Below are 23,967 nucleotides of genomic sequence, written 5' to 3'. Positions count from 1 at the left end.
CCCGCCAAATATAGTTTTGGTAACCAATTAAATAAATACTTGGATGGCAATCTGATTATTAAAGCAGGCGCAGTCACCCACCGCATCATTACCCAATAATACAAATCATAGTACTCCACGGACCAAAAAAAGGAAATAATAGTATCAACTAAAGACAAATTAAGTGGTTAAGCTCAAATGTTTAATGAGTTTTAGTTAATGGTGAATTGTTTAAGACAACATGAGTTCAAATTTTGATTAAAGTAATATTTGATCGACTTTACTTATCTTTCGATCAATTTTGAATTACCAGATCTATTTTCTCTAAAACAGAAAAGGTCCCGGGTGAAAAAAGACTACTTTTTCTTTATCTTTTCAGTCCCAAGTTGTTTGAGGCGCATATATGTCTTTAATCTTTATGGCCATGCCCACTTAAGTCATCGCAATTATCAAAGCTAATAATTATGATAATAATACACTGCCTTTTGCAACTTGGTAGGGACATTCATTATGAAATTTTTGAATGTTTACGGGGTTTACATTTCTAACAATTGGTGAAACAATTCAAATCATCACACATCAACAAATTTAACTATTACATCCTCAAAAAAATAAATAACTATTGCAGTTATGATTAGCAACAAGCTATTTCATGAAAGAAATTCAAAACTGTGACTATTGTTACCTCTATTTATTTCATATACAAATTAATTTACATGCCAGAAGCTAGCAAGTGGACCAGAGAGACACCACCTCGTTGACTTGATTAAATTATGGCCATTCCATGATGGAATACAAGAACCCACGAACACTTGTCTAGAGTTTCAACTAAAACTCTGAAGAAAGCCATCCACCTAGATTTGTTACAAAGAGAAATACACCCAAAATACCGAAAAGTATTGTTTATCTTTGGATCTTCCAGCCAGCTTCATTATTTTTCTAAAAAATTCTTCAGCGACTCACCCGCATACGCCTCATTTCGGTTTGGAAAGCGGGGATGGAGGCTAGTGTTCGATGTGCAAGAGTCTTTATGTCTTCTCTGGAGCAATCTCGTGAGATACGAACTAGCTCCCATAAAGCACCCCCTTTAATCATATCTCTTGCATTTGCTTCTGGAATACATCCACCAGAAATGTCTCAGGGACGTGGCCCAATAAAAATTTAGCTTCTAGTTTAAATACAGATTTTGCTTAGTACTTACCGTGTTGTGCTAAATGACAGAGTGCAAGCTCAATATGGCGCCTAATTGACGAGGCTTCGTTATTTGCATTTTGAACAATCCATGGAAGAGCACCATCCTCGATAAGGAAAGATCTTCCACTCTTTAACCCTATACAATGTGGCAAAACTTAAACTCGGATAATAGCAGATAATGTTGATCATGCAAAATATTGCAAACCCAAAATATGCACCGTGGTAGCTATGAAAACTCTGGAGATTATATGCACTCTGTATCCTTTTAAAGGAATAAGTGTCATTTCAATGAACATATTACTCATATTGTCATACAAGTTTACCTTGACTAGATGCTCTTGACTCACACTTCGCATAATTTGCTATTCCTCGAGCAACCTGCGCATGCACATCAGGATGTCTGCATCTCACCATTCCCAGCAGTGCCTTGATACCACCTTCACCCCTTAATTCTGTTTGTAGCTTATCTAGGTGCAGGGACACAAAACTTTTAGTGGTGGTGACAGATTGTTTTTATTTAAAGAAACAATGTTGTACATGACGCCTACACTTATAGTCGAGAACTAATCTCAGTTTTCACTGATCAATGTACTACACCTAGCCAGAAGGGTCTTTTCTACAAAATGAGACTCAGAATCAAATGCATTAACTATATTGCAGTAAAATGCATCTGTAGCGCAGACAATTAAAACAATTTCTAAAATAGATTTAGATAAGTAGTTTACCATTTCCACAGAGATTAGCAATGGCCCCAGCAACCATGCGAAGAGTTTGTGGATCTTCAGCATTGGCTGCAGTCATCGACAGCAAACTAATGCCCCCTTGGGCCATAATGAGTTCTTGGTTGGTTTCTGTACATAATACGGATGCAGAGATCAGGAAATAACAAGAAATCTTAGTAATCAATATTTTTATTTCATAATCTTGTTAGTTGCAAAGAAGAGAAGACATGATCTTACCATTCATTGCCAAATTTGCAATAGCACCTGCAGCAACTCTAAGTATGGTCTCATCTTGTGTGGTCTTAAGCAGCGTAAGCAACGATGTAAGCCCCCCCGCTTCTACAATCCTCCCCTGATTTGTTTCTGTATCAAGTTGAATACATGTTAGGGCTCATGATTCTTACTACACCAAGTTCTAGCTAACTTAGTTTAGAAGGAGAGACTTTCTTTGAATCAATTCATTTCATAAACAAACTAATTAACAAATAAGGAAGAGAATACTGAACAGAGATTTTTCCTCCGCAGAGTAATTGACTTAAATCAAATAATTAACAAAGATTCAGAATACTAAACTACAACTTTTCTCCGTAGATTTATTGACTTCAAATCAAATAAATTACAGGTAATAATATTTTTTGCCCAAATTTTTTTCTTCACTTTTCTACTGCCACTATAAGGAATTTCAATATAAGCAGGTAAGACAGCAACCTTCAGCAGCTAGATTTGCTACAACTTTCACAGCATGGATTCGCACATCAGCATCTTCTGCTTCAAGCAATGACAAAATCTTCTGCAATCCCACTATAAGAATATTTATTCTATCAGGAACAAATGACTTCAGAATAAACAGATAAGCTATTACCAAAATATATGTCAAGTTTTTGACACAAGCAATATATTCTAATTACTACCTTGCTCAAAGAGCTTGCCTATTGAAGGCTTCTCCCCATTTCCTGAAGAATGCAGCTGATGCTTAACTTGGGAAGTGAGAGAATCCCGACCGCCCACTTCTTTTTCAAATCTTCCCTCGTCTAGTTGTCGACTTGTCTATTCGATAAATGTCAATCAGATAATACCAAATAAGATTACGGCAGACAATCATACAAGAAGATAGCAGTGCATATAATGATTAGAAACAGTAAAGAACAACAATGCACGTGTATTTTCACATTGACGGTTTCAATACAACTCGTTTGCCGTCATTTGACGTCCCAATCAAGCAGCTGAATAGTCCAATTTCACTTCCAGATATGAGAAAAGAAACAGGGGAAAGAGATTTTGAAAACTAAGCTAAAGTTTTTCTCAAAGTTTAATTCACATTTTAAACCATTGAATAGTCTTCCCACACACGTGGATGTAAATAAGTCATTGCTAATGACAGGTAAGGTAACCAACATGTTAAGCCCTCAGGTTTCAACCTATCATAAATAACGCAAAGCCAAATACTTGAAGATGCCATGGTCTCCCATTGACACGAGTACAATTCCACAGAAAAATATCAACATCGACAGGAAATAGAAGCATGTTTGACATAATATATCTAGCCCAAGCTGAACAGAAGATATTAAATGCAACTGTTGTTTAATAATTTCTCAACCTTTGTGATAAAATAAAATAAGGTACTTCGAGTGTAAAATTAGTTTAATATCTCATTTATAAAACAAGGTAGATAAAAATAATAGGCATTTTGATTTTTTTCTTACAAAAAAGGCATTGCGAATGAGATCGGCCATTTCTTTGTGAATCAAAATGAATATGCATTGCAATAAGTGCAAATTTAGTAATTAGTTAAATGATTTAAATTCAAAAAATACTCAAGTTTTCTACATCAATAACCATGAGGAAAATCAAATATAATGCATAAGTGGTCATTTTTTATAAAAGGGTCATCTAACAAGTGCCCTAAGAGCATTGTTTATGGTGTCTAAAAAAGGAAATTTTGCCTTGGAAATACAAGTCAAATACTTATGAAAGTAATAAATACACATGTTTCTATGCAAAAATTATCCCTTTTGATACCTTAAACAATGCTCTAAGGACACTTGTTAGCATTTTTCTTTATAAAAAATCTACTAGACAAAAGCCTATGGCATTTGTGCAGTTTAGGTATAGTTTACCTCATCAGCTTCAAGACTTAAATGCAACAATTGACTTTGTAATATTGCTATTTCGCCTTCAAGTTTCTCTTTCTGATGAGCCTCATCTTCCAACATCTTATGAAGTTTTGATATCTCTGACTTTGCTGAAGCCTATCACAGTAAACACATCCATGTAAAACTAGTTCAGATACCACAATGAGGAGAGGAAATGCAAGTGAAACATAAATATTGGAGGTCCAAAAACATACCTCTGACTGTTTTAGTTCAGCGACATGATTCTTCAAATTATTTGTTTCCCCTTCAGCGGCTTTTCTTAAAAGAGTCTCTTTTTGTAGCATTTTCTTCAAATCAGCCATTTCCTCAGCAGATACCTTGGGAATCTAGGATAAAGAAATTCAAGTGAGCCTAACACAATCAGGAGTGATAATGTGGTTTTAAGGGGGGAGTATAAGGATAGGAGAGATAAGGATTGTGAGCTCAGCTCCGTCCACTAACATTTCTAACAACTAATTAGCAACATTTTTCATTTAAAAAAACATGAACTTAATACAATCAATCCTTGATTGGGGAAATCCCTAACCACTAAGTAGGCATAATTAAATATTGAAACATATTGCTATTATCCTGAAATTACTTCACACCAGATTCCCCCTGCCCCAACTTTTTTTTTACCAAAGTCATGCCCCACTCCTGTTCATGTTTATAGAGGACTTAATCATCTACTTCACCTATTGGGATAAAATTCAAACAGTATATTACAATAAAATTTATTACCTCTATGCTTGATTTCATATTAGGCTCCTCATTCTTACGTTGATTCATCAAAAACTTCTCTTCAAGCTTCTTAACTGACTCCATATATTCTTTCTGATACTTTGATCTTTCCTTCTAAGAAATTAAAGTGAGTATAAGCACATACTTACCACAAAATCATTATTAAATCAACCATTTATTGTTAATTGAACTTCAATAATTCACTTAAGTCATTCTATATATACTAAATCATCTTACCCTAGCATGCAAAAAAAAATAATCATCTAAAAGACCAGTTAAGTGTGATATTATGGATATACTGCACCAAGAATTGTGTGATTCAATGGCTGTCAAAGAAAGTAGTTCACAAAATACAACACATATAAAATAGATATAAAAAATTGACAGAACCAACCTCCAATGAATCTACATAGTTTCTTTCTGCCTCAGATATCCGATGCTGTGCTTCAGTAGCTAACCTTTCAATCTCATCCTCAAATGCTTTCTGCTGTCTTTCATGTTCCATTATGAGTTTATCTAATTCTATGTCTAGCCTTCTTGATAAGCTTTTGTAATCAAATTCCTCCTTCAATTTTATCATGTTTTCCACCTTCATAGCCTACAAGATGCACAAATATTGAACATAAGTGATGATTAGTGGTTACAGGACACATTTCATTTCTCATTCAATGCAATATCCTCATAAAATGAATTAGCAACAGCATGGATTTAAATTTGAAGTACAGAACAAAAGGTGAAGCCGACCAATGAAAAGAGCATTGGACATTTTGGTGGCTATAATAATCTCAAGTAGAGGGAGAAAAAAGGGAACTACTTGAATTTGGAACCCACCCTTTGTCCAAACATTATAGTACTAGCAGTCTCTCCCCTATGCCGTGGTGATGGTCCAATAGTAATAACAAGTGAAGTTCTTGCTGTACCTGTAAAAACTTTTAGATGTCAAACACATACTGCACAGATTTGGTTCATAAAATTTGAAGATGCTTCACAATTTCAACAAAATGTGTATTTCATAATATCTTGAATCTACAATGAAATTATTTATCTATGGATTTTGTAACCCCAAGATTTGCCTCGAATATCAATGATTCTGCAAAAAGTGGGGACTTCAGAGACATTCAGCTCAAAACCTTTATGAAGATTTATCTACAAAATATATAAAAGCATCGAAAGTGGAAGCAATTGTTTGCTAAATGTTAGATTTAGCATCATAAGCTTCTCCATGACATGAGTGTCATCTATAGATTGAATTCTCGCTGCATTAACTATTTAGTTATTTTGTTAACTTTTTGGTACGCGTGCTGAAACATGTGACATAACACAGGACTCCAGTGTGTTAAACTAATGTTAACATCAACTGCAAACATGGCATAGTTGAGATTATGATGCTTTATAGTGAAAAAGCTAAGCCCAAACCAAAAGAAAAAGAACAGGAGAAAATAGCAATTCATATACTGACAGAATCTTACCTCCAAATGAATCACGTAACAATCTAGTAAGCTTTGAGTCACGAAATGGCACATGCGCACTATTCTCTGCAAGTGAATTGATACATTTCCCCAGTGCACTCAAAGAAAGATTGATGGATTTGGCTTCTTCTAACATATGTCCTTCACTTCCTATTAAGCAAACAATAATGAAACAGTATCATTACGTAGAAAATATCAGAGACAGAAACTGTATATCCTCCCCATCTTGAATAACCAATATTTTCCTTGAGCAAGGAAAACTGACTTATATTAGCCCAGCATTCAAAAAAACTGCCTGTTGCCTCAAAGCATTTGTATATCAAGATTTATAAAATTAAAGTAAGGAAAAGACTCGGAGAGGAATATGGAATGTTTCCATGTAGAAAAGACTCTACAAAAAGATGAATGTGTTGAGATCACAAAACCCACTTAATTATATCTACGGACCTGATTTGTCAATTCGTTCTGAGCCAGCAAGATCTACAACAACCAACTTGGCTTTCCGAACAATAGGTGCCTTTAATGATTTGACCATATGTGAATGATTTCCAATTTCACTTGAATGAGAAGCATCTCTTCCTTTGACGGATCTCTTTACATGCACCTATTATATTAGCAGTACAGTCACTCCTCCAATGACATTAAAAGTAGAAATACTGAACAATAACTACTAAAAGGACAAGAGTATAAGCTCCATACAGCATATATGTCAATTCATTTACCATTAGAATAGCATGACTTCTAGAAGATTCGGTATTCAGTTTCGTATTTGCAGCAAAGCGGTGAGCCTCTCCTAATCTTAGTAGTTCAACAAAACTCTGCTGGTCCCTAATCTCGATTAGAGTAGCTCCAGGTAATGAAACATCACCAGTTTTGGGATCTTCTACAATGGCTATGTTATCATTGGCAGGGTCAAGCAGATCCTGTATAGTCTCCATATAAAGCTGACATGGGAATCAAGAAATATTATATTAACATACGAAGTCTGAATGTAGTTTTCCAGAAGATATAACAAATACTTCAACACAAAGGATAAATTTGAATTGATAAAAGTACTATATCTAAATTGGAAAGTCATACCAAAATATATTTTTTTGCTAAGTACCTGCAAATATGAGACTGAGATTGAATCAGTTTCCAAGGAAACATCAGCAAAAATATCTTCCATAGCTCGCACCATTATTCCACGTGCAGCTGTGTCTTCCTCCCCAAGTCTTCCAAGAGTATAAGTTTTACCAGTACCAGTCTGCCCATAGGCCATAATTGTCCCATTGTAGCCATCCAGTACACTCTGCAGAAGGTTAAAGTAAGGCATGGCATGTAATAAAAGGAAGTTCCAAAGTAAGAAACAACATGACTGCACAAATTCATATTTGTTCTAGTATGAATAGTCGTTTGCACTTCCTGTGATGTGATACAAGCACCAAAATAAATAGGTGTGTTTCAGGGGTCGATTTTTAAAATAATTGATCATAAGTAATGACAAACTCCAGAAAGTGGGGAATTCCTAATTTCCAAGCAATAGGAAACAAGGTTAATCCACATCGACACCACTCCAGAAAGCATAATTCAACAATATTGTTGACATTTCTTTTCCACCAAAGATGGCTAAACCAGATGTTCATGCACCTCACACATCAACAAACCTGATTATCAATGTTTGTTGTGTCACCTTAGCAGTAAGTGCTTGGCTTTTTAATCTCAAGAGACGAATTTCAAATCTCATTTGTGACAGATGTAAAATGGTCATTAGTGCTGCTGTTATTAATTATAAATAATAATTTCCCCTTCCCCATTTTTTTTTTTTTACAAAAAGTATCAAAGTTTGAACCTAAAGCAGCAAGCAATGAATATGAATGAATGTACACACACCTCCACAACAGGCCTAGCCACAACTTCGTAAACACGTTTTTGCGACGCGAATTCAGTAAGCACTTCATCAAATTCATAAGTCTCTCCATCCCAATTGTTCTTCCTAAGCTTTAACCTTTTCAGCTGTAACATAGACAAACAAGTACAATTAAACTTTCTAACAAATGAGATAAATCTAAAATAAACAAACGAAAAAAAATGGCGAAATTGATTCAGCGTATACCTCAGGCTGTAATTCAACACAGTCAGCAAAATCAGCATCCGCTACTGATTCTTCCGCATTTGGTGGCCGCAGCCTAACAGCTACTCTAACTCTTCCAGGAACTTGAGAAAACACAACACTAACATGTTATTTTCACACGTAATTATTAATGAACAGTTTTTTATCTCCAAATTCCACGGATCCTGAATTATTTTTCAAACACATTTCATTTCTAATAACTGAAAACTTAAACATAGCATATAATTACGGAATTAAAGCAAAAATGGAAGTAATTGATCTCTACATATAGAAAGAGAGAAAATGTATATATATTATGATGATGATGTAATTGATCTGAGAAAGGAAGAACTTACCAGAAGTATGATGGTCTTTGACGGCGCCGGTGGTGGTGGTGCGGCGTTGATTTGGTTTGGACTTGACATTTGACGACGGTTGTTTCAAAGAGGTTCTGGTGTTACTGTTAGTGTTACCGTTTCTGTTACTACTACTAGCACCACCTTGAGAGAAGGTGGACATTATTATTATTGTTTGGTCGTTGATTAAAGAAAAAAGGACTTGTTTGGTTGATTTGGTTGAAGAATATGAATATGAATATATGAATATGGCAGTTGAGTTGAACTTCACTTCTTCACTAGTCGAGATACCCGTGCTATAGCACGGGTAGCGCGGCTTCGCCGCGCTGTATGGCCGCGGCTCCGCCGCGTGTCGCGTCTCGGCTGTGTTTGGTATAGTATTTATTTTTGTCCATAGTGAAAATATGTAAAATATTTAAAGCATAATAATGTATATATTGATCGGTAGTAATGAAAAATTAAAAAATAATTAAATTTTAATATAAACAAATATATATTAAATTTTAGTATTGACGATATTAAAAAAACTAATAAATAAAAATAATCATAGTTTTTATTTACTAATATGTTTTAGTGTGAAAAATACTAATAATCATCCCGTGAAAAATCATAACTAATGTATTATATAATATTGTTATCGTAAAATATATTTCATAAATAAGCATATGGTAACATATTCCCGTAAAAAAAATACAGTGAGATATATTTTTGTTAATATATAGTCAATACACTCATATATATTTTATCATTATATATATTTCACATTAGATTTCATAAATAAGAATATACTAATATATTACCGTAAAACAAACATATACTCATATATATTTTTATTAATATATAGTCCATACACCAACATATACTTTATTAATATATTAGTAAAACTTAGGCGGTTCTTTCAAAAAAAAATTAAAACTTAGGCAGTCGCGATGTTTTAATAGAGATATTAAAAAAATATAATTTTTTTTTGAAAGATTAAAAATACAAATTAAAACTGATAACTCGTTATAGTTACTAAAATGGGTCCCGTGTTACAATTGTACACTCCAACGGGTTTTTTATTGATACATTTAAAAAAATGGAAAAAATTGAAGTATGATTAATCATATTATATTATAATTTTTGTGTTTGTTTTAGTATTGACGATATTAAAAAAAATGAAAATACATTTCACAAATAAACATGTACTAACATATTCCCGTATAAAAACGTATAATGAGATATATTTTTATTAATATATATTTCATACACTCGCATATATTTATCAATATGTGGCCGCGGCTCCGCCGCGTGTCGTGTCTCGGCTGTGTTTGGTATAGTGTTTTTTTTTCAATAGTGAAAATATGTAAATTATGTCAATTAATAATGTATATATTTATCGGTAGTAATAAATAATTATAAAATAATTGAATTTTAGTATTGACGATATTAAAAACCTAATAAATAAAAATAATCATAGTTTTTATTTACTAATATGTTTCAGTGTGAAAAATATTAATAAACATCATGTAAAAAATCATAATTAATGCATTATTTAATATTGTTATCGTAAAATACATTTCATAGATTATTTTATGAATATATTAAATATCGTAAAATACATTTCATAGTTATAGTTATAGTTTTGATATAAGTCACCTATGAATGTGTATTTTAGCAATCCACACTTCAAAGTGTGATGTCCACTTTTTTGTTATAACTTTGCCAAAAGATACCTTCATAAAATATTATTTGGTGTATTTTAACAAATGCTCATAGAATAACTCGTTAAAAGACATCTTCATAAAGTGTCTTCAAACTATATATATATAGATACACACACGGTAATTTACACCATGAAAAAATACGATTAATTATATTAAATTTAATTATTTTCACAATAGCAATGGGAAGCACGTTATATGTTTGGGATGAATTGTAACCAAAAAAAATATGTTTGGGATGAATTGATTTATTAGTTGCCAAACCAAGAAAAAGCAATGCTCTTTTTTCTTTACTTTCTTTCTTTTCCATTCTTCCCATATTCTCGAAGTCTAAGTTGTCAGTGTAATTAATGTGTCTGTTTTGTATATTAATATTATCAAATTGTCCTTTGTTTGTATGTGTATTAAATTTGACTATTCATATTTCAAGACAAGTTAGTAGTATTAATTAGGGGTATGTTTAGGAAAAAAGTTATAAATGCATCTAGTAATTTGAAAAGGGGGTTATATTTAGGGACAAAAATAAAATCAAATTGGTGGTTACATTAAGGGACGGAGGGAGTATATTACTATATAATTTTATTTACCCTCTTCATGCCCCCACATCCCGTTTCAGTGGATAAAACACTAAGTGCTACTCCCTCCGTTTCAAAATATAAGCAAAATTCACTTTTTAGGTTCATTCATTTAATGATGTATGTGGTTCATAATATGGACCATATACATCTTTAAATGAATGAACCTAAAAAGTGAATTTTGCTTATATTTTGAAACGGAGGGAGTACCCCCATAATTTTATAATACTGCATATGTCTTGGAAAGTGGCAATAAAATACTAAGTACTACATCAGTCCTTAATTATAGGGTCTTTTGAAAAAATAATGGAAATTAAGATAGTGGATATTTGTAATAAATATGTTTGTAATTACTACTGTTTTTACAATTTTTTCATTTAAGAAAGAGGGTTAGTTTATGTTTTCAACATGTTATTTATTGTGGATTGAAGAAAAATATGTATAATAAATAGGGGCATGTATGTAAAGAAATAATTAATGTAGTTGGAAATAGCGAATGAGTCTTATACAAAGGGAAAAAAAAATTGTCAAAGGATCTTATAATTATCGAGGAAAATGGAGTATATTACTCCCTCCGTTTCAAAATACATGTCCAATTTTTGCAATGTGCACTATTCACTTGACTTACTTTGACCATACTTTTTAACTAATGTATAAATACAAATATTAGCATGTAAGATGTTGTTTGATTTGTCTCGACAAATATTTTCAAAATATTAAATTTTTATAATTTTTTACTTTGGATAATTAAAGATATTAACTGTCAAAATTGTGCATTGGCATATCTGAAGTGATTGACTTGGACATGTATTTTGAAACGGAGGGAGTATGTTTTTATATTCAAAAGCTTTACTTGTCCTTATCTTGAAACACCCTACCTGCATACTTATATTGCCCCGATACAGTTGAAGTACTCCATCCGTATTTTAATAAGGAAATTTTACTTTTTAAGTTCATTCAATTAATGATGTATATGGTTCATAATATAGACCACATACATCATTAATTAATTAATTATGTATATAATTACAAATTAAAACATATTTATTCTCTCTCATCACACTATCGGCCTTCTCTCTTTGTCTTCATCGTTCTCCTATTCTCCTGTCAGACTTAACCCCCAAAATTAACATTTCTGGCCACTAAACAATCACAGTTGCCTTCAAAGTTAATATTTTGTATTCTAAGAACAATGAAGATATAATATTTTTATATTTTCAAGCAAAAAATAATTTATTTAAATAGTATAAAGTAATTTATTTAAATATAAAGTAATTTATTTCAGCAAGGGGACAAAGAGACAACACAAAGTAGAAAAAATTTACTTTGTTAATGACTTATTTATCACGTGATTCACTTATAAGGATTTCTCTTTCCTTGTCTTCTTGCTTCTTCCAAAACACTCATTTCATCTAATATTGTTTTATTTAATTAATTAACTTTAGAATGAAACTTATACTTGGGAGAAGTTAAAAAATTGATCTCTGTGGTTTAAAATTTGAATCACATACATATCTTAAATAATGCTAATTAAATTACTGGAATAATGAAGAAAACCATCAGACAATTTTCCAACCATCATTTACAACCACCAACTTTTCTCTATTAAGGACAATTAATAAGTTGACAAAAAAATTTAAAAACAATTAGCTAACACTACTCTCAGCCGTGCAGACTCCACACCCACATATTTATTTATTTATTATTATTTTTTATTCCTTCAACTCACACCACATCTACAAACATTTCATTTCATTTTATTTTTCTCTCTCTTCTTCTTCACTTACCAGAGAAAGCTCTCTCTTCCCTTAAACAAACCCTAGCCGCCGCTCCTTCTCCTTCTATTTGCGGTGGCCGCGCCTCCACCAACATATGACTTTCGATGTCCATTACAACACTACCAATCTAATGTTATCATCATTTACTTTCTTCTTCTGATTATTTTTTCGAAATCCTCATGGTTGACACCGTAGATCTGATACTTTGGTCTCATTCATTTTCTTTAGCAGCAGATCTGATACTTCATCATGTAAGCCCTCTTTTTGATCTTTTTCATCCCACCAAATCGCAGACTTCTTTTAAACATGCAACAACAACAATTGTAAATCAAAGTTTACATCTCTTGCTATCATACATGCAGCAAAACCAACAACAACAATCAAAAGATGAAGTTAGATGTGATTTTGTTGTATTTTCAAGAGATGTAAGCATATTTTTTGTTGATTAGTGAATCTGTTTTTGCTTTTATAGATACCAATGGTAGCCTTTTAGTAATCCTTCTGTTAGATCTTTGATAAGTAAAAGTTCCTTTTTTTCCATAATCATATAAAAAGAAACTATTTTGTTAATTAAAATTTAGAACTTTTATTGTTAGGAGTGAAGAAGTTTTTTTTAATAGATAAATGATATTTTTGTTATTCTTTATAAAAAATGCAAGATTATTTTAGATCAATGATAAAAATATATTCCTTTGTTTTCTTTTCATGCAAATTCATTGAAGATGAAAAAATAGTATACACAGAAGACACAAAGATTTGTATTTATTTTATTTTCTTGTTGAAAATAGTATACACAGATGAAAAAATTCATTAACACATGTTTGTATTTATTTTATTTTCTCGTTTTTTTTTTCTGCAGTCTTTGTAAAAAAAATTAATTTTGTTTCTATTAATTGTTTTAAGTTTTGACAAAAAAACATATCGATTATTAATTGTAAAAAAAATATGTTGATAAAAAAATTCATCAAATCAAATTAAGTACAATACCATGAGTCCTAGCAGTGTGATATTCTTTTCCATAACATTTTTTTTAGAGGTTTTCCATAACTTTTTATTACGCATAATAATGATATTAAAATTTCCAAAAAAGAGGTCAATCTATAATTTGTTACCCATTGGTGTAATAAAAATTTCTTTCATGGTGATATTCAATTTAGAAAACTATTAATTGTTACTTTTCCTATCCAGACATTTCTATATATTTTTATATTTTATCTTCAATTTTTTTTTAGTAAAGACTTTTATTTTGATTAAAAGAATAATAAGTTTCCTGCAAAATAAACTAATAATTCATTATATAAGAAATAAAAGAATGTTAGTAAAGAAAGAATGTCATAAAAAAATGTTAGTAAAGAAAAAATGTTAGTGGTACAGTGATGCCATAATTTGTGAATGATCTTTGTTGATCATTGGAAATAGATTTTTCCTGCAAAGAAATTGTTAGTGGTACCTTGATGCCATAGTGTATATTATTTGATTCTGTTGTATTTTCAATTTTGAAGTATATATTATTTGTAAGTAGACATAGTAGAATAAAAGAACATAAATTTATTTTGTATACCTTGATGACAATTTGTTATTTTGATGATGTTACAGAATTTGCTATTTTGATGATGTTACAGAATTTGCTGACTATTTGTAAGCTGCTCACTATTTTCAGCATCGTCTTCTCTTCATCCTAAAATGTGAAGAAGAAGAAGAAATAGATAGATATAACATTGAGAAAGAGACAGAGAAAATGAGAAGGAGAGATGAGAGAAATGAAGTATGTTTTTGTAGAAAGAATGTAAGAGAGAGAATATAAAGTGAATGAATGAAATTTGAAATTTGAAATTTGAAATTTGAAATTTTGATAAAAGTGGGAAAATTGAGTTTAGTTGTAAAATATCAAGTGTAACCTTTGTGTTATAGTTGTAATTGAGTTGAGGAGAAGGGTATTATAAGTCCAATAATGGTAAAAAGCATAGGAGTCTCCCACTTAAAAATTTGTTACCATCTTACCCTTTAATAAAGTGGAAAAACAGTGTAGTTAAAAATTTAGAAACAGGGACAGTTAGGAAATTTTGGTAGTAATTTGTTTTTATATATATACTAGTCGAGATACCCGTGCTATAGCACGGGTAGCGCGGCGCAAGCGCCTCGCAAGTACTTTTTTTGATAATTGTTAGATTGTTAAGTGGACATAGAAATTTGTATATTAGCCAATTTTATGTAAATAGTTTGGTAGATATGATAAGAAGTTAAGTTTTGCAGAGTAACCAAAGTATTAGACAACTTTGGCAGTATATGTATGCATTAGATTAGTGTTTAAATTGGGTCCCGTGTATCAATTATACACGCTTTGGATAATTTTGACAGTATAAATTTTATATGAAGTTTTTTTTAAACTATTTTTTATATAGTATTTTTTATAAACTTTTAGTTCATTTTATAAGCAAATACCATAATTAATCCTCAAAACTGAGTTATCAAAACAAACCAAAGTATTAGGTTAGGACAATACGATAACTTTGGCAATCGTTAAGTTTCTTATGTATATCTATACATTAGATTAGTGGTCAAATTGGGTCCCGTGTAACAATTATACACTCTTTCGATAATTTTGGTGGTGGAAATTTTGTATGAAGTTTTTTTTAAAAAAATTATATAGTATTTTCATAAACTTTTCGTTTATTTTATTAGCAAATATCGGGATTAATCCTCAAAACTGAGTTATCAAAGTAAACCAAAGTATTAGGTTATAACAATATAACAACTTTGTCAGTCGTAAAGATTCTTATGTATATGTACACATTAGATCAGTGTTCAAACTGGGTCCCGTGTAACAATTATACATTCTTTGGATAATTTTGGTAGTGAAAATTTCATATGGATTTTTTTTTTCATATTTTTTTATATAGTATTTTTATAAACTCAGTTCATTTATTAACAAATATCATAATTAACCCTCAAAACCGAGTTAACAAAGCAAACAGAAGTATTAAGCAAGGACAATACAACACACACACAAAAACATTATTAAAAAAACTTGAATTCTAAATAATTTTCCCGTATTTGTTCAATATTTATCCCATATTTTAGTATATGTATTATTAAAATATATCTTATACATATCCCATATTTTCTTGATGTATAGTTCATCCATTCACATTTACTTTATTGATATATGGTTCACATTGAATTTCATAAATAAATATAGTGACATATTTATAAAAAAAAGAACATATTTCCTCATAAAAGAACATATTTCTCATGTAAAAAACTATACTTATATTTATTTAATCAATGTATATCATACACTCACATATATTTCATTAATATATATGAAATTTTTGAAGGTGTTAGTTTGTTACATGAAGTATTATCAAAAAATCAATAAGCAATAAAAAAAATCCTAAAATCTTTTCTATATGCAGAAATCCGTTAAAATATTTTCAAATACTAATTTTAATTTATTGGTAAGTGATAAACCTGGGTCCCGTGTACTTATATTTATTTAATTAATATATATTGTACACTCAAATAAATGATGTCAGTAAAAATTGTGTCCGCTTATTAGCGAAATTTCGATCTTCAAGTCTAGCTTTTAATCTTAAAGAAAAAACCAAAAACCAACTAATCACTAAAACAAATAAACATCAGGCAACATAAACCACTCCACTGTCAAGACCTAAACAGAGAACCAAACAACACCAAATCAACCATAAAACAGAAATAAAACACAGTACAACAAAAACACTCGCTGCACTACCACCACTAAAACAGCATGGCCTGCTGCACCTGACCACAACAACACCACCTACACACAGAGCCACAAAAAGTTGCTACAGACGGAGGAAACTTAGGTCTGGATTTGAAGGGCCAACACACTAACCACGCTGCAATCATGGCAACAACATACATGTATGCCTTGTAAAAATAACCAAGATCGCAGCATATAGATCGACTAAATCACCAACTTCTACCATTGACACCAGGACCATAATTCATGCTCCCATAAACTTTTTTTTATTTAACGAAAAAAATGTCTTCTGTGGAGTGGCTAATATATGACAGGTAAGTAGCTTAAAAAAACTCTCAATTGGAAGTTATATGGATAATTAAATTATGGCAAAGAGCGGTCTTGTAATGAAAATAATTCACAAGCAGCACATTGTTATTCTGCAATGGTTAAATCAGGAAAAAAGAAAAGAAGAAAATTAGCACAATATGACTACCTAAATCAAATGAAGGAATATCGCCTTGACGAAAGAAGTTGCATCCATTGGTCTTCTTGCATAGGCTTGAATCAGTCTTATCAACAGCTATAAGTAGATCCTCGGAGGCCAAATCATGCAAAGAGACAAAAAATAAAATAAAATTGACAAATAACATAATCAGTTCAAAGTATCTTGTTACAGAATTTAGAGTCGTAAAGGCATCTATGTTTGAAAAATGAAAAGTCGTTTAGACAGTAAAATAATAAAATGAGCACGCAATCCCATCTTAGAAAGCATCACTCTCTCAGAAAACACCAACAATATGCTTATGATACATGATACTGATGTCCATAAACTGTCAGCATGATTATTGATTAGTGTGTGATTGTTAAATAAACCTTTTACTATTATTGTTATGGATTATTAGGACTGCTTAATTTAAGGAAATACCTTCTTTTTTTTTCTTTGGTTATTAAAAATTATAAAAATGATATCTTGTGTCTACTTTTCTTTGGTTTTTAAATATTTACAAATAAGAAACTGTTTAATCAACACAAACGCTGCAAATTGTATAAATCTTTGAAAATAGAAAATAAGATGACATTTTTATAACTATTGATAAAATAGTGAATCCATGTGTTTACTTAAAGAAAAAACGGGCCCTAACTTGGCAAAATCCAGTTAACTATCCTTCAATAATGTGGTTATGAAGAACATGATATTGAAATTCATTTAAAAGCTCACCTCCCATGATGCTAGACCCTTCATACAGGCTGGAAGACATTCATGAGTTAACAACAGAGTTCTGAATGGGCTTTACTTTCTCAAAGATAGCCTTTTTTTGCTCGATAAAGTGCGCAATTGTTGGGAGGGCAATAGAGTTCTGAATCAAACCAACCCTCACAACTCGAGGTTCCCTTAATACTTCTTTATCAGCATGAAAGCAGAAATCCTGAAATAAATAAACTTAAAATCATGAGACTAACCAAAAGTTATAGCTTAAATAACAGATAAGTTTCAATGCTGAGGAATAAAGCTGTTGTGCCGTGTTGTCGAGAAATCGAGCATACACTCCATCAGTTTAAGGCGCCAGTTTAAGGAAGCAACACAGCTAAATTAATCCAGCATACCTTTTATCTTGTGATATCATTAGGGCAAAAGTGAAGTGTATTCATACCTTGAGGTCAAAACCATGTTTCATTAAGCAACATTTTTATTATTGATTTGCATTTCTACAATATAATCATAATCGCGGATTTCTATATGATGTCCCCTCCAGATATCGCCAACCCAAAATCCACATGAGGCTGTAAATTGAACATAATTATTTATCAAATAAGAAGGGATTTTTCTGACTTCTAATCTAATAGTATAAAACCCAAGAAGTGAAATTAGAAGAAATAAATTATTTCCCTTACCTTCTCCATCAAAGACACCACAATCTTTGCAAAACATGGAAGTGTAGACACCAAAGGTCTTAAACTTATCTGCGGCGTCGCAAAAACTTGTAAGTCTACCAACTGAGAAAAATCAAAATCAATATTAGATGAACTTAAAAAACAATTATTATTTTCTAATTTTCGGTGAGGGTAGGCTTAACAGACCTGCACTTTGATCTTCATAGACAACACATGCAAGGTCAATACTATGTTTGGGTTGCCAGTCCATTTGATGACTTGTTTCATGACCAATTCCTTTTCATTTGTTTCCAAAACTTTCATACCTGCAGAATTGCTACAAACAATGAAAAACAAATTAAATATAATACCCCTATAAATGAAAGAGAGGATTAAGATGTAGATAACAGCAACAAAATATAATGAACAGCTCAACCAAACACATCAAAGAAACAAAGCAACAAAATCACAGAGGCCTTGTATTTTGAAAGCTTTACATTATAATATATACTATCACCTGAAATTTTGCTGATCTTAGCACCTTGCATTTCGCTTATGTTCACGTCGCCAACAATGCCAGTTTAACTTTTGGATTTTGGAGCAACACCCTTAATAGGAATCTCAACACTAAACACTTCACAATTAGTCCCTAAAAACAAAACATAATAATAAGAATGATTGGAGCAACACCCTTAATAGGAATCACAACACTAAACACTTCACAATTAGTCCCTAAAAACAAAACATAATAATACGAATGAAAGTGATGATCATGGACTATTTATATAGAGATATCAACCACCCCAATATCACTAAATGACACTTAAAGTAGTAACTTTCCATTATCACAAAATCATTTTGTTGTACTAACCCTTACTTATCTATCGTACCATTTCTTTCTATAGTTAGCAAAGTGGTGTGTTTTTCGTTTTCTAACTTTCATCACATTCATGGAGATGCTTCGCATAAAGAGTTCAATTAATTCAAAGTTGAGAGGCTAAATTGGCCAAACCCATCATCCCAAATGTCTTATTGCATTCCTTGCAATGATGGTGCAGTAGAACACGCCGAAGAAAACTGTGAGGATTGCAACAACCCACCTCCCTGCCTCCGCTACACCAGACATAAATTCAATCTCATATACACATTCACACCAATGACCAAACACAAAATCTTGAAGAAAATGTTACAATTTACAATACCAAATGACAAAACACAATAACTCCAAAATCATATTTCATAAGCTAACAATTTCTAAAAGAAAAAAAATTAATTTATTAAATTGCGCTTCTTCGATACCAAACAACATGGTAAATTATATTTTGAACTCTAACCTGGTAAATAAATCTGCAGAGCAAAGAAAAATGAAAGATAAACATGTGATTTATATTTGAAGAATGACAAATATGGGAGGTGGATCATTTAAAACATATTAGGGTGATAAATTTGGATAGATCATTTAGAAATTTATCAATCCCTGTATGCTAGATATGGACTGGGTTTATATCAAAACAAATCAAACACAAATAAGGAAATTGATCGAAATATTTATGAATAAAAAAAATAAAATAAAAACATCAAACCTTGTGAGGCTAATGTTGATGAGATATCACTGCAGCATTCTATCAAACACATTGAGTGCATATACAAAACTGAAAAAGAGCAACAAAAAATTCAAACAAATGAGTGAATACATGTCAAATGGACACACAATATGCATAACAAAAACATCAATAAATGAATCAGCATGTGAAAATATAAACAAAACTGTAAGATTTGAAGAAGATGCAAGAATGAAAAATAAACACAAGAAAACAGGAAAAAAAAATTGATTTGTATACCTTTGAAATAACAAAATTATATTATGCTATAACAACAACACAAAATCAACGAAATGCATAAAAATAAAACAATCAACATAAATTTCAATCACCAATTAAATCAAGCGGAAAAAATAGAAGAAAACAAAAATCATACGAAATCAAAAGGAAAAGTAGAAGAATATTGTGCAGAATGAAGAAATTGTGAAAAAGAATGAAGAAATTGATGAAGAAATATGGTAATAGGAACAATAGAAGAAGAATGGAAGAAGAGAAAGAGAGAAGAAAATTGTTCATTCTCTGTACAGAGAGAAAGAGAAAGGAAAACGTGGAAAGAGAAAGAGAAAAATGTGGGAAGAATAAAAGTTGAATTAAAGTGAAATTGTGTGAAATACCTCAAATAGCCTTGATTTATTTTATGTAGTAGTGTTCAGTTTTGGACAACATTGGAAGAAAGTGGCAAATTATAAATGGAGCAATTCTAAGGCATCAAATGCATATGAAATTCCAGTTTTACCCTTAAGAAGTAGTAAAAAGTAACTGTAAAAAATAGTAGGGTTGGGGGTAGTAGTATATTTTTGGTAGTATATTGTTTTTATATATATATAGTAGATAGATAGATAGATAGATAGATAGTAGATTCCGCAACCGCTACAGATGTGACTCACATTAATTCATTTCACTTCAGGTTCCTTCCGAACAACACTCTACACGATACTAGTGCGTAATACCATCTTTATTTTATTTGTTTGACTTGATTTTTTTTTTTTTTTTTTTTGAAGAATGTTTGACTTGATGTTTATTGTTTATATTATAATTTCCTTTTTAATCTTAGTTCCATCAATGAAAATGACAAAATTGCTGTATTAGATGACATGATCGGAGTTCGAACATCGACACCAATTATTATTTTAATAGATGTCTTGAAGGCTTAGCTCAACAAGAAATATTAACAATATTATTAAACTCAACATCTTTTTTAAACTCAAAACTTCATAATTAAATGTGTTTTAGTAGATAAATGAAATGAATGGTCCTCGTGAGCTTAACTCAGTTGGTATAGACAATGCATAATATATGTAAGGTTCGGGGTTCAAACCCCTGCCACCAACAAAAAGATAAATGAAATGAAAATATCATAAAAGAATCACACACAAATGAAGTAAGTGTTTCGACCGGAGTTATGTGTGTAATAAGTTTTAGACCAATTTTGTCTATTTATTTTTGGTTAAAATAATCTAGTGATTCCTTCAAAAGAAAAATCTAGTGAGAAATCTAAGATTCAAACTCCAATTTATATATAGAGAAATGATATTTTGACAACCACTTTTTGATAACTTTTGGACAACTTTCTCTCTCATACTCACATGATGTTGTTATCATCTCTCTTCCTTTTTTTCTCTCCATTGTTTTTGACCAATAAAAAGTAAGAAAAACAAAGTTGTCAACAAAGTTGTCATCAAATGGATGTCAAAATATCATTACTCTTATATATATGGGGGCTGTTAACTTGCACCCACTTAAAAACACTAAGGTGCAAGTTAACAAGCTGCACCTACTTGTACTTTACTAAAACACCCTTTTGTCTCTATTAAACTTTATTTTAATTAAAAGGACATTTTTGTAAATAGCATAAATAATATTTGTTTATAATAGAAAAACATGGGTGTTTTGGTAAATAACTAGTAGGTGCAGCTTGTTAACTTGCACTGTTTTTAGGTGGGTGCAAGTTAACAGCCCCCTATATATATATGTGTGTGTGTTATATAAAAAACATATATACATACCAAAATGTCGGATTTTGTGTGTGATACACATTTTCGTAGCATAGGGTTTGTCGCGGGCATCAAAATTGAATAGAGAAAAAGCAACTTGAGCTCTTCATGGCTCGTGGTCCACACTAGGTAGGTCCCATATACTTCTTTATTCTTACAATATTAAAAATGTTATTCCTCTAATAATTCATCAATTGATTTCTCTGTTTTAATTTGAAAGTACAAACGCAACTCCCTTATTTCAAATTAAAGCTCATTAACAAATGAGTACCATCATGCTTTTTTCTACCTCTTTCCACTTATTCAAAAAGAGAGAGGGGATTAGAGCTTGCGATATTCAACACTATATCCGTTTCAAAATACATATTGTATTTTTTTAATGTGCACTATTCATATGATTTATTTTAGCCAAACTTTTTAACTAATGTATAAGATGTTGTTCAATTTTTCTCGATAAATATTTACAAAATATTAAACTTTCATAACTTTTATAAGATGTTGATCAAAGACGTGTATTGATATGTGTGAAGTGACTGAGTGCGACATTTATTTTGAAACGGAAGAAATATGTTAATTAATCCAATTTTTTTAGATAGATATAATTATTGAAAACTGAGACACAAAAATGGAAGAGTCAGAATTCAAACCCGGATCTAAACATCTGACGTAATAATTTCGCCATTTTTACTGTTGAATTTGGGCTTGTTCCGCTCAATCCACTTTCTGATCTTTGATTACTGCTGATAAATCCTCTAATAATTTATTTATCAAGTAATAGTGTTTTTATGTGATCTTGTTAATGTTGAGCAATTGATTTGGTTGTTATTACAATTATTATGTTGTTTGGCATCACATTTGTTTGTGCAGATATAAGAAAATGATAAAAGGAAAAAGGTCAAACGGGCCACGTTTAATTATTTGTTTCTGTAGCTTTGTTCATGGGTAAAATGTCTTTTTGTGTCGTTTTCCATATAATTGTCCATTTGGCATGCTAATTAGCAAACACAAGTTACTCGGTAATGTCACACACATGCGTCCAAAACCACATCCGGTTTCCTAAAAACAATTAAACAATTTTAAGTGTCAACTGAAACCCGTCTAGAAATGCACCTATTTGGTCACCTTTAAATTTATTTTTAGAAATACGACAATGTTAAATCTCTTGAATGAGAGTTTGGTTATCTATGTGATCCTACTCAATTGGAGATATTAGTTTTGTAATTGTACGTCGTTGATCGGTTCACATAACAAAGAATCATTTCTTTTTATCAATTTAGGTTTTAGAATATTATAAAAATATTTTAATTATATTAGAGTATCTTGAAATATCCCTTAAGATTATATTTTATGTTATTGTTAGACCACTGAAACATGTCAAGTTCTCCATTTGGAAGCTTGTAGTAAAAAATCATAAAGCAAATTCCGATTTGGAAAGTGACAACAACATGCAAGGAATGGAAAACATAATTTATGGACATATCCTTCCAAATTAAAAAGGTGATGAACGATAATCCTTGATCATATATCTCTGCATAATTCTAATACTTAAGTATTTTAATGGTTGAAGGTCTATTTGTGGTGGGGTAGGAGCAGAAGGGGATCCTGATATCAAAAGTCTTTCTAGTGGTGTATTCAAGAGGGTGTTATGTTTGTGTTAACAGTGGTGCAAATATATGATGCGGCGTATTCACACTTGAAAAGAAGATTGGTAAGTTCAAGTGATGAATTTGTAGCTATAAAAGTTAATTGAAAGAATAAATGGATAGAAAAAGATGGTGATATATGCATTTTGTTAGTTGTGGGAGTTTCCATCATATTCTCACTCACTGAAGACAATGCATTAGGGTAGGATAAGTATGATCCAACATTCAAGCTGGACTAGCTAATTAGCTAGGAGACCCTTGATATTAATTAATCTATGAGATTACTCAAATTCAAATATTGTTGAATAAATAAATTGATTCAACCGGATGAATGGATAATTAATTAGACCGTCACATTTTTTCTTTTCCCCTCCAAATTCAATGGATATCTA

General features: G+C 31.2%; 2 protein-coding genes and 1 long non-coding RNA gene across 19 annotated transcripts; 1 reads left to right on the top strand and 2 right to left on the bottom strand.

Moving 5' to 3' along the window:
* Positions 1-462: 462 nt before the first annotated feature.
* Positions 463-18,134, bottom strand: ARK3 (armadillo repeat kinesin 3). 4 transcript variants are annotated; one of them, XM_085712704.1, is made up of 20 exons: positions 18,118-18,134; positions 17,685-17,892; positions 8,333-8,433; positions 8,110-8,232; positions 7,343-7,528; positions 6,960-7,181; positions 6,685-6,841; positions 6,238-6,387; positions 5,600-5,688; positions 5,163-5,366; positions 4,769-4,882; positions 4,243-4,374; positions 4,013-4,144; positions 2,807-2,942; positions 2,604-2,696; positions 2,133-2,258; positions 1,899-2,024; positions 1,497-1,640; positions 1,181-1,309; positions 463-1,091 (listed from the first exon to the last, which is right to left on the bottom strand). In XM_085712704.1, the coding sequence occupies exons 2-20, from the start codon at positions 17,722-17,724 to the stop codon at positions 931-933; spliced, it is 2,565 nt and encodes an 854-aa protein (XP_085568830.1). In that variant the 5' UTR covers positions 17,725-17,892; positions 18,118-18,134; the 3' UTR covers positions 463-930. The 4 variants fall into 4 exon arrangements, 3 of the variants coding, with proteins under 3 accessions (XP_085568830.1, XP_085568831.1, XP_085568829.1); XR_015011474.1 differs by lacking the exons at positions 17,685-17,892; positions 18,118-18,134 and adding an exon at positions 8,686-8,893 and having other exon boundaries at positions 1,497-1,635; XM_085712705.1 differs by lacking the exon at positions 18,118-18,134 and having other exon boundaries at positions 17,685-18,006.
* LOC146919354 (uncharacterized) lies at positions 12,654-14,574 on the top strand. The gene is made up of 2 exons (XR_015011478.1): positions 12,654-12,992; positions 14,364-14,574. It is a non-coding gene; the product is annotated as an uncharacterized LOC146919354 (long non-coding RNA).
* LOC146919352 (synaptotagmin-3-like) lies at positions 18,134-20,735 on the bottom strand. 14 transcript variants are annotated; one of them, XM_085712707.1, is made up of 7 exons: positions 20,315-20,734; positions 19,921-19,989; positions 19,228-19,450; positions 18,855-18,986; positions 18,545-18,663; positions 18,359-18,460; positions 18,151-18,247 (listed from the first exon to the last, which is right to left on the bottom strand). In XM_085712707.1, the coding sequence occupies exons 4-7, from the start codon at positions 18,883-18,885 to the stop codon at positions 18,200-18,202; spliced, it is 300 nt and encodes a 99-aa protein (XP_085568833.1). In that variant the 5' UTR covers positions 18,886-18,986; positions 19,228-19,450; positions 19,921-19,989; positions 20,315-20,734; the 3' UTR covers positions 18,151-18,199. The 14 variants fall into 14 exon arrangements, with proteins under 14 accessions (XP_085568843.1, XP_085568833.1, XP_085568842.1 ...); XM_085712717.1 differs by lacking the exon at positions 20,315-20,734 and having other exon boundaries at positions 18,134-18,247; positions 18,545-18,674; positions 18,855-19,069; positions 19,921-20,290; XM_085712716.1 differs by lacking the exon at positions 19,228-19,450 and having other exon boundaries at positions 18,855-19,069; positions 20,315-20,735.
* Between the last annotated feature and the right edge of the window lie 3,232 nt (positions 20,736-23,967).

The sequence above is a fragment of the Medicago sativa genome, chromosome 5 (genome assembly GCF_051527215.1).
Source record: "Medicago sativa cultivar Bolivia chromosome 5, Bolivia_mono, whole genome shotgun sequence".
NCBI lineage: Eukaryota > Viridiplantae > Streptophyta > Magnoliopsida > Fabales > Fabaceae > Medicago > Medicago sativa.
The sequence above is the reverse complement of the archived record's forward strand: the minus strand, read 5'-3'. Positions and strand labels throughout refer to the sequence as shown.

Bases quoted from the DNA above. Each gene is read 5' to 3' on its own strand.
- ARK3 (XM_085712703.1), bottom strand. From the start codon at position 8,848: ATGTCCACCTTCTCTCAAGGTGGTGCTAGTAGTAGTAACAGAAACGGT. The intron at 8,434-8,685 runs GTAAGTTCTTCC...TGTTTTCTCAAG, and splicing joins CAAAGACCATCATACTTCTG to TTCCTGGAAGAGTTAGAGTA. The intron at 6,842-6,959 runs GTAAATGAATTG...CTAATATAATAG, and splicing joins GAAGTCATGCTATTCTAATG to GTGCATGTAAAGAGATCCGT.
- LOC146919352 (XM_085712716.1), bottom strand. From the start codon at position 18,885: ATGCAAGGTGCTAAGATCAGCAAAATTTCAG. The intron at 18,664-18,854 runs GTGATAGTATAT...GCAATTCTGCAG, and splicing joins TAAGATCAGCAAAATTTCAG to GTATGAAAGTTTTGGAAACA. The intron at 18,461-18,544 runs GTCTGTTAAGCC...GATTTTTCTCAG, and splicing joins CTATGAAGATCAAAGTGCAG to TTGGTAGACTTACAAGTTTT.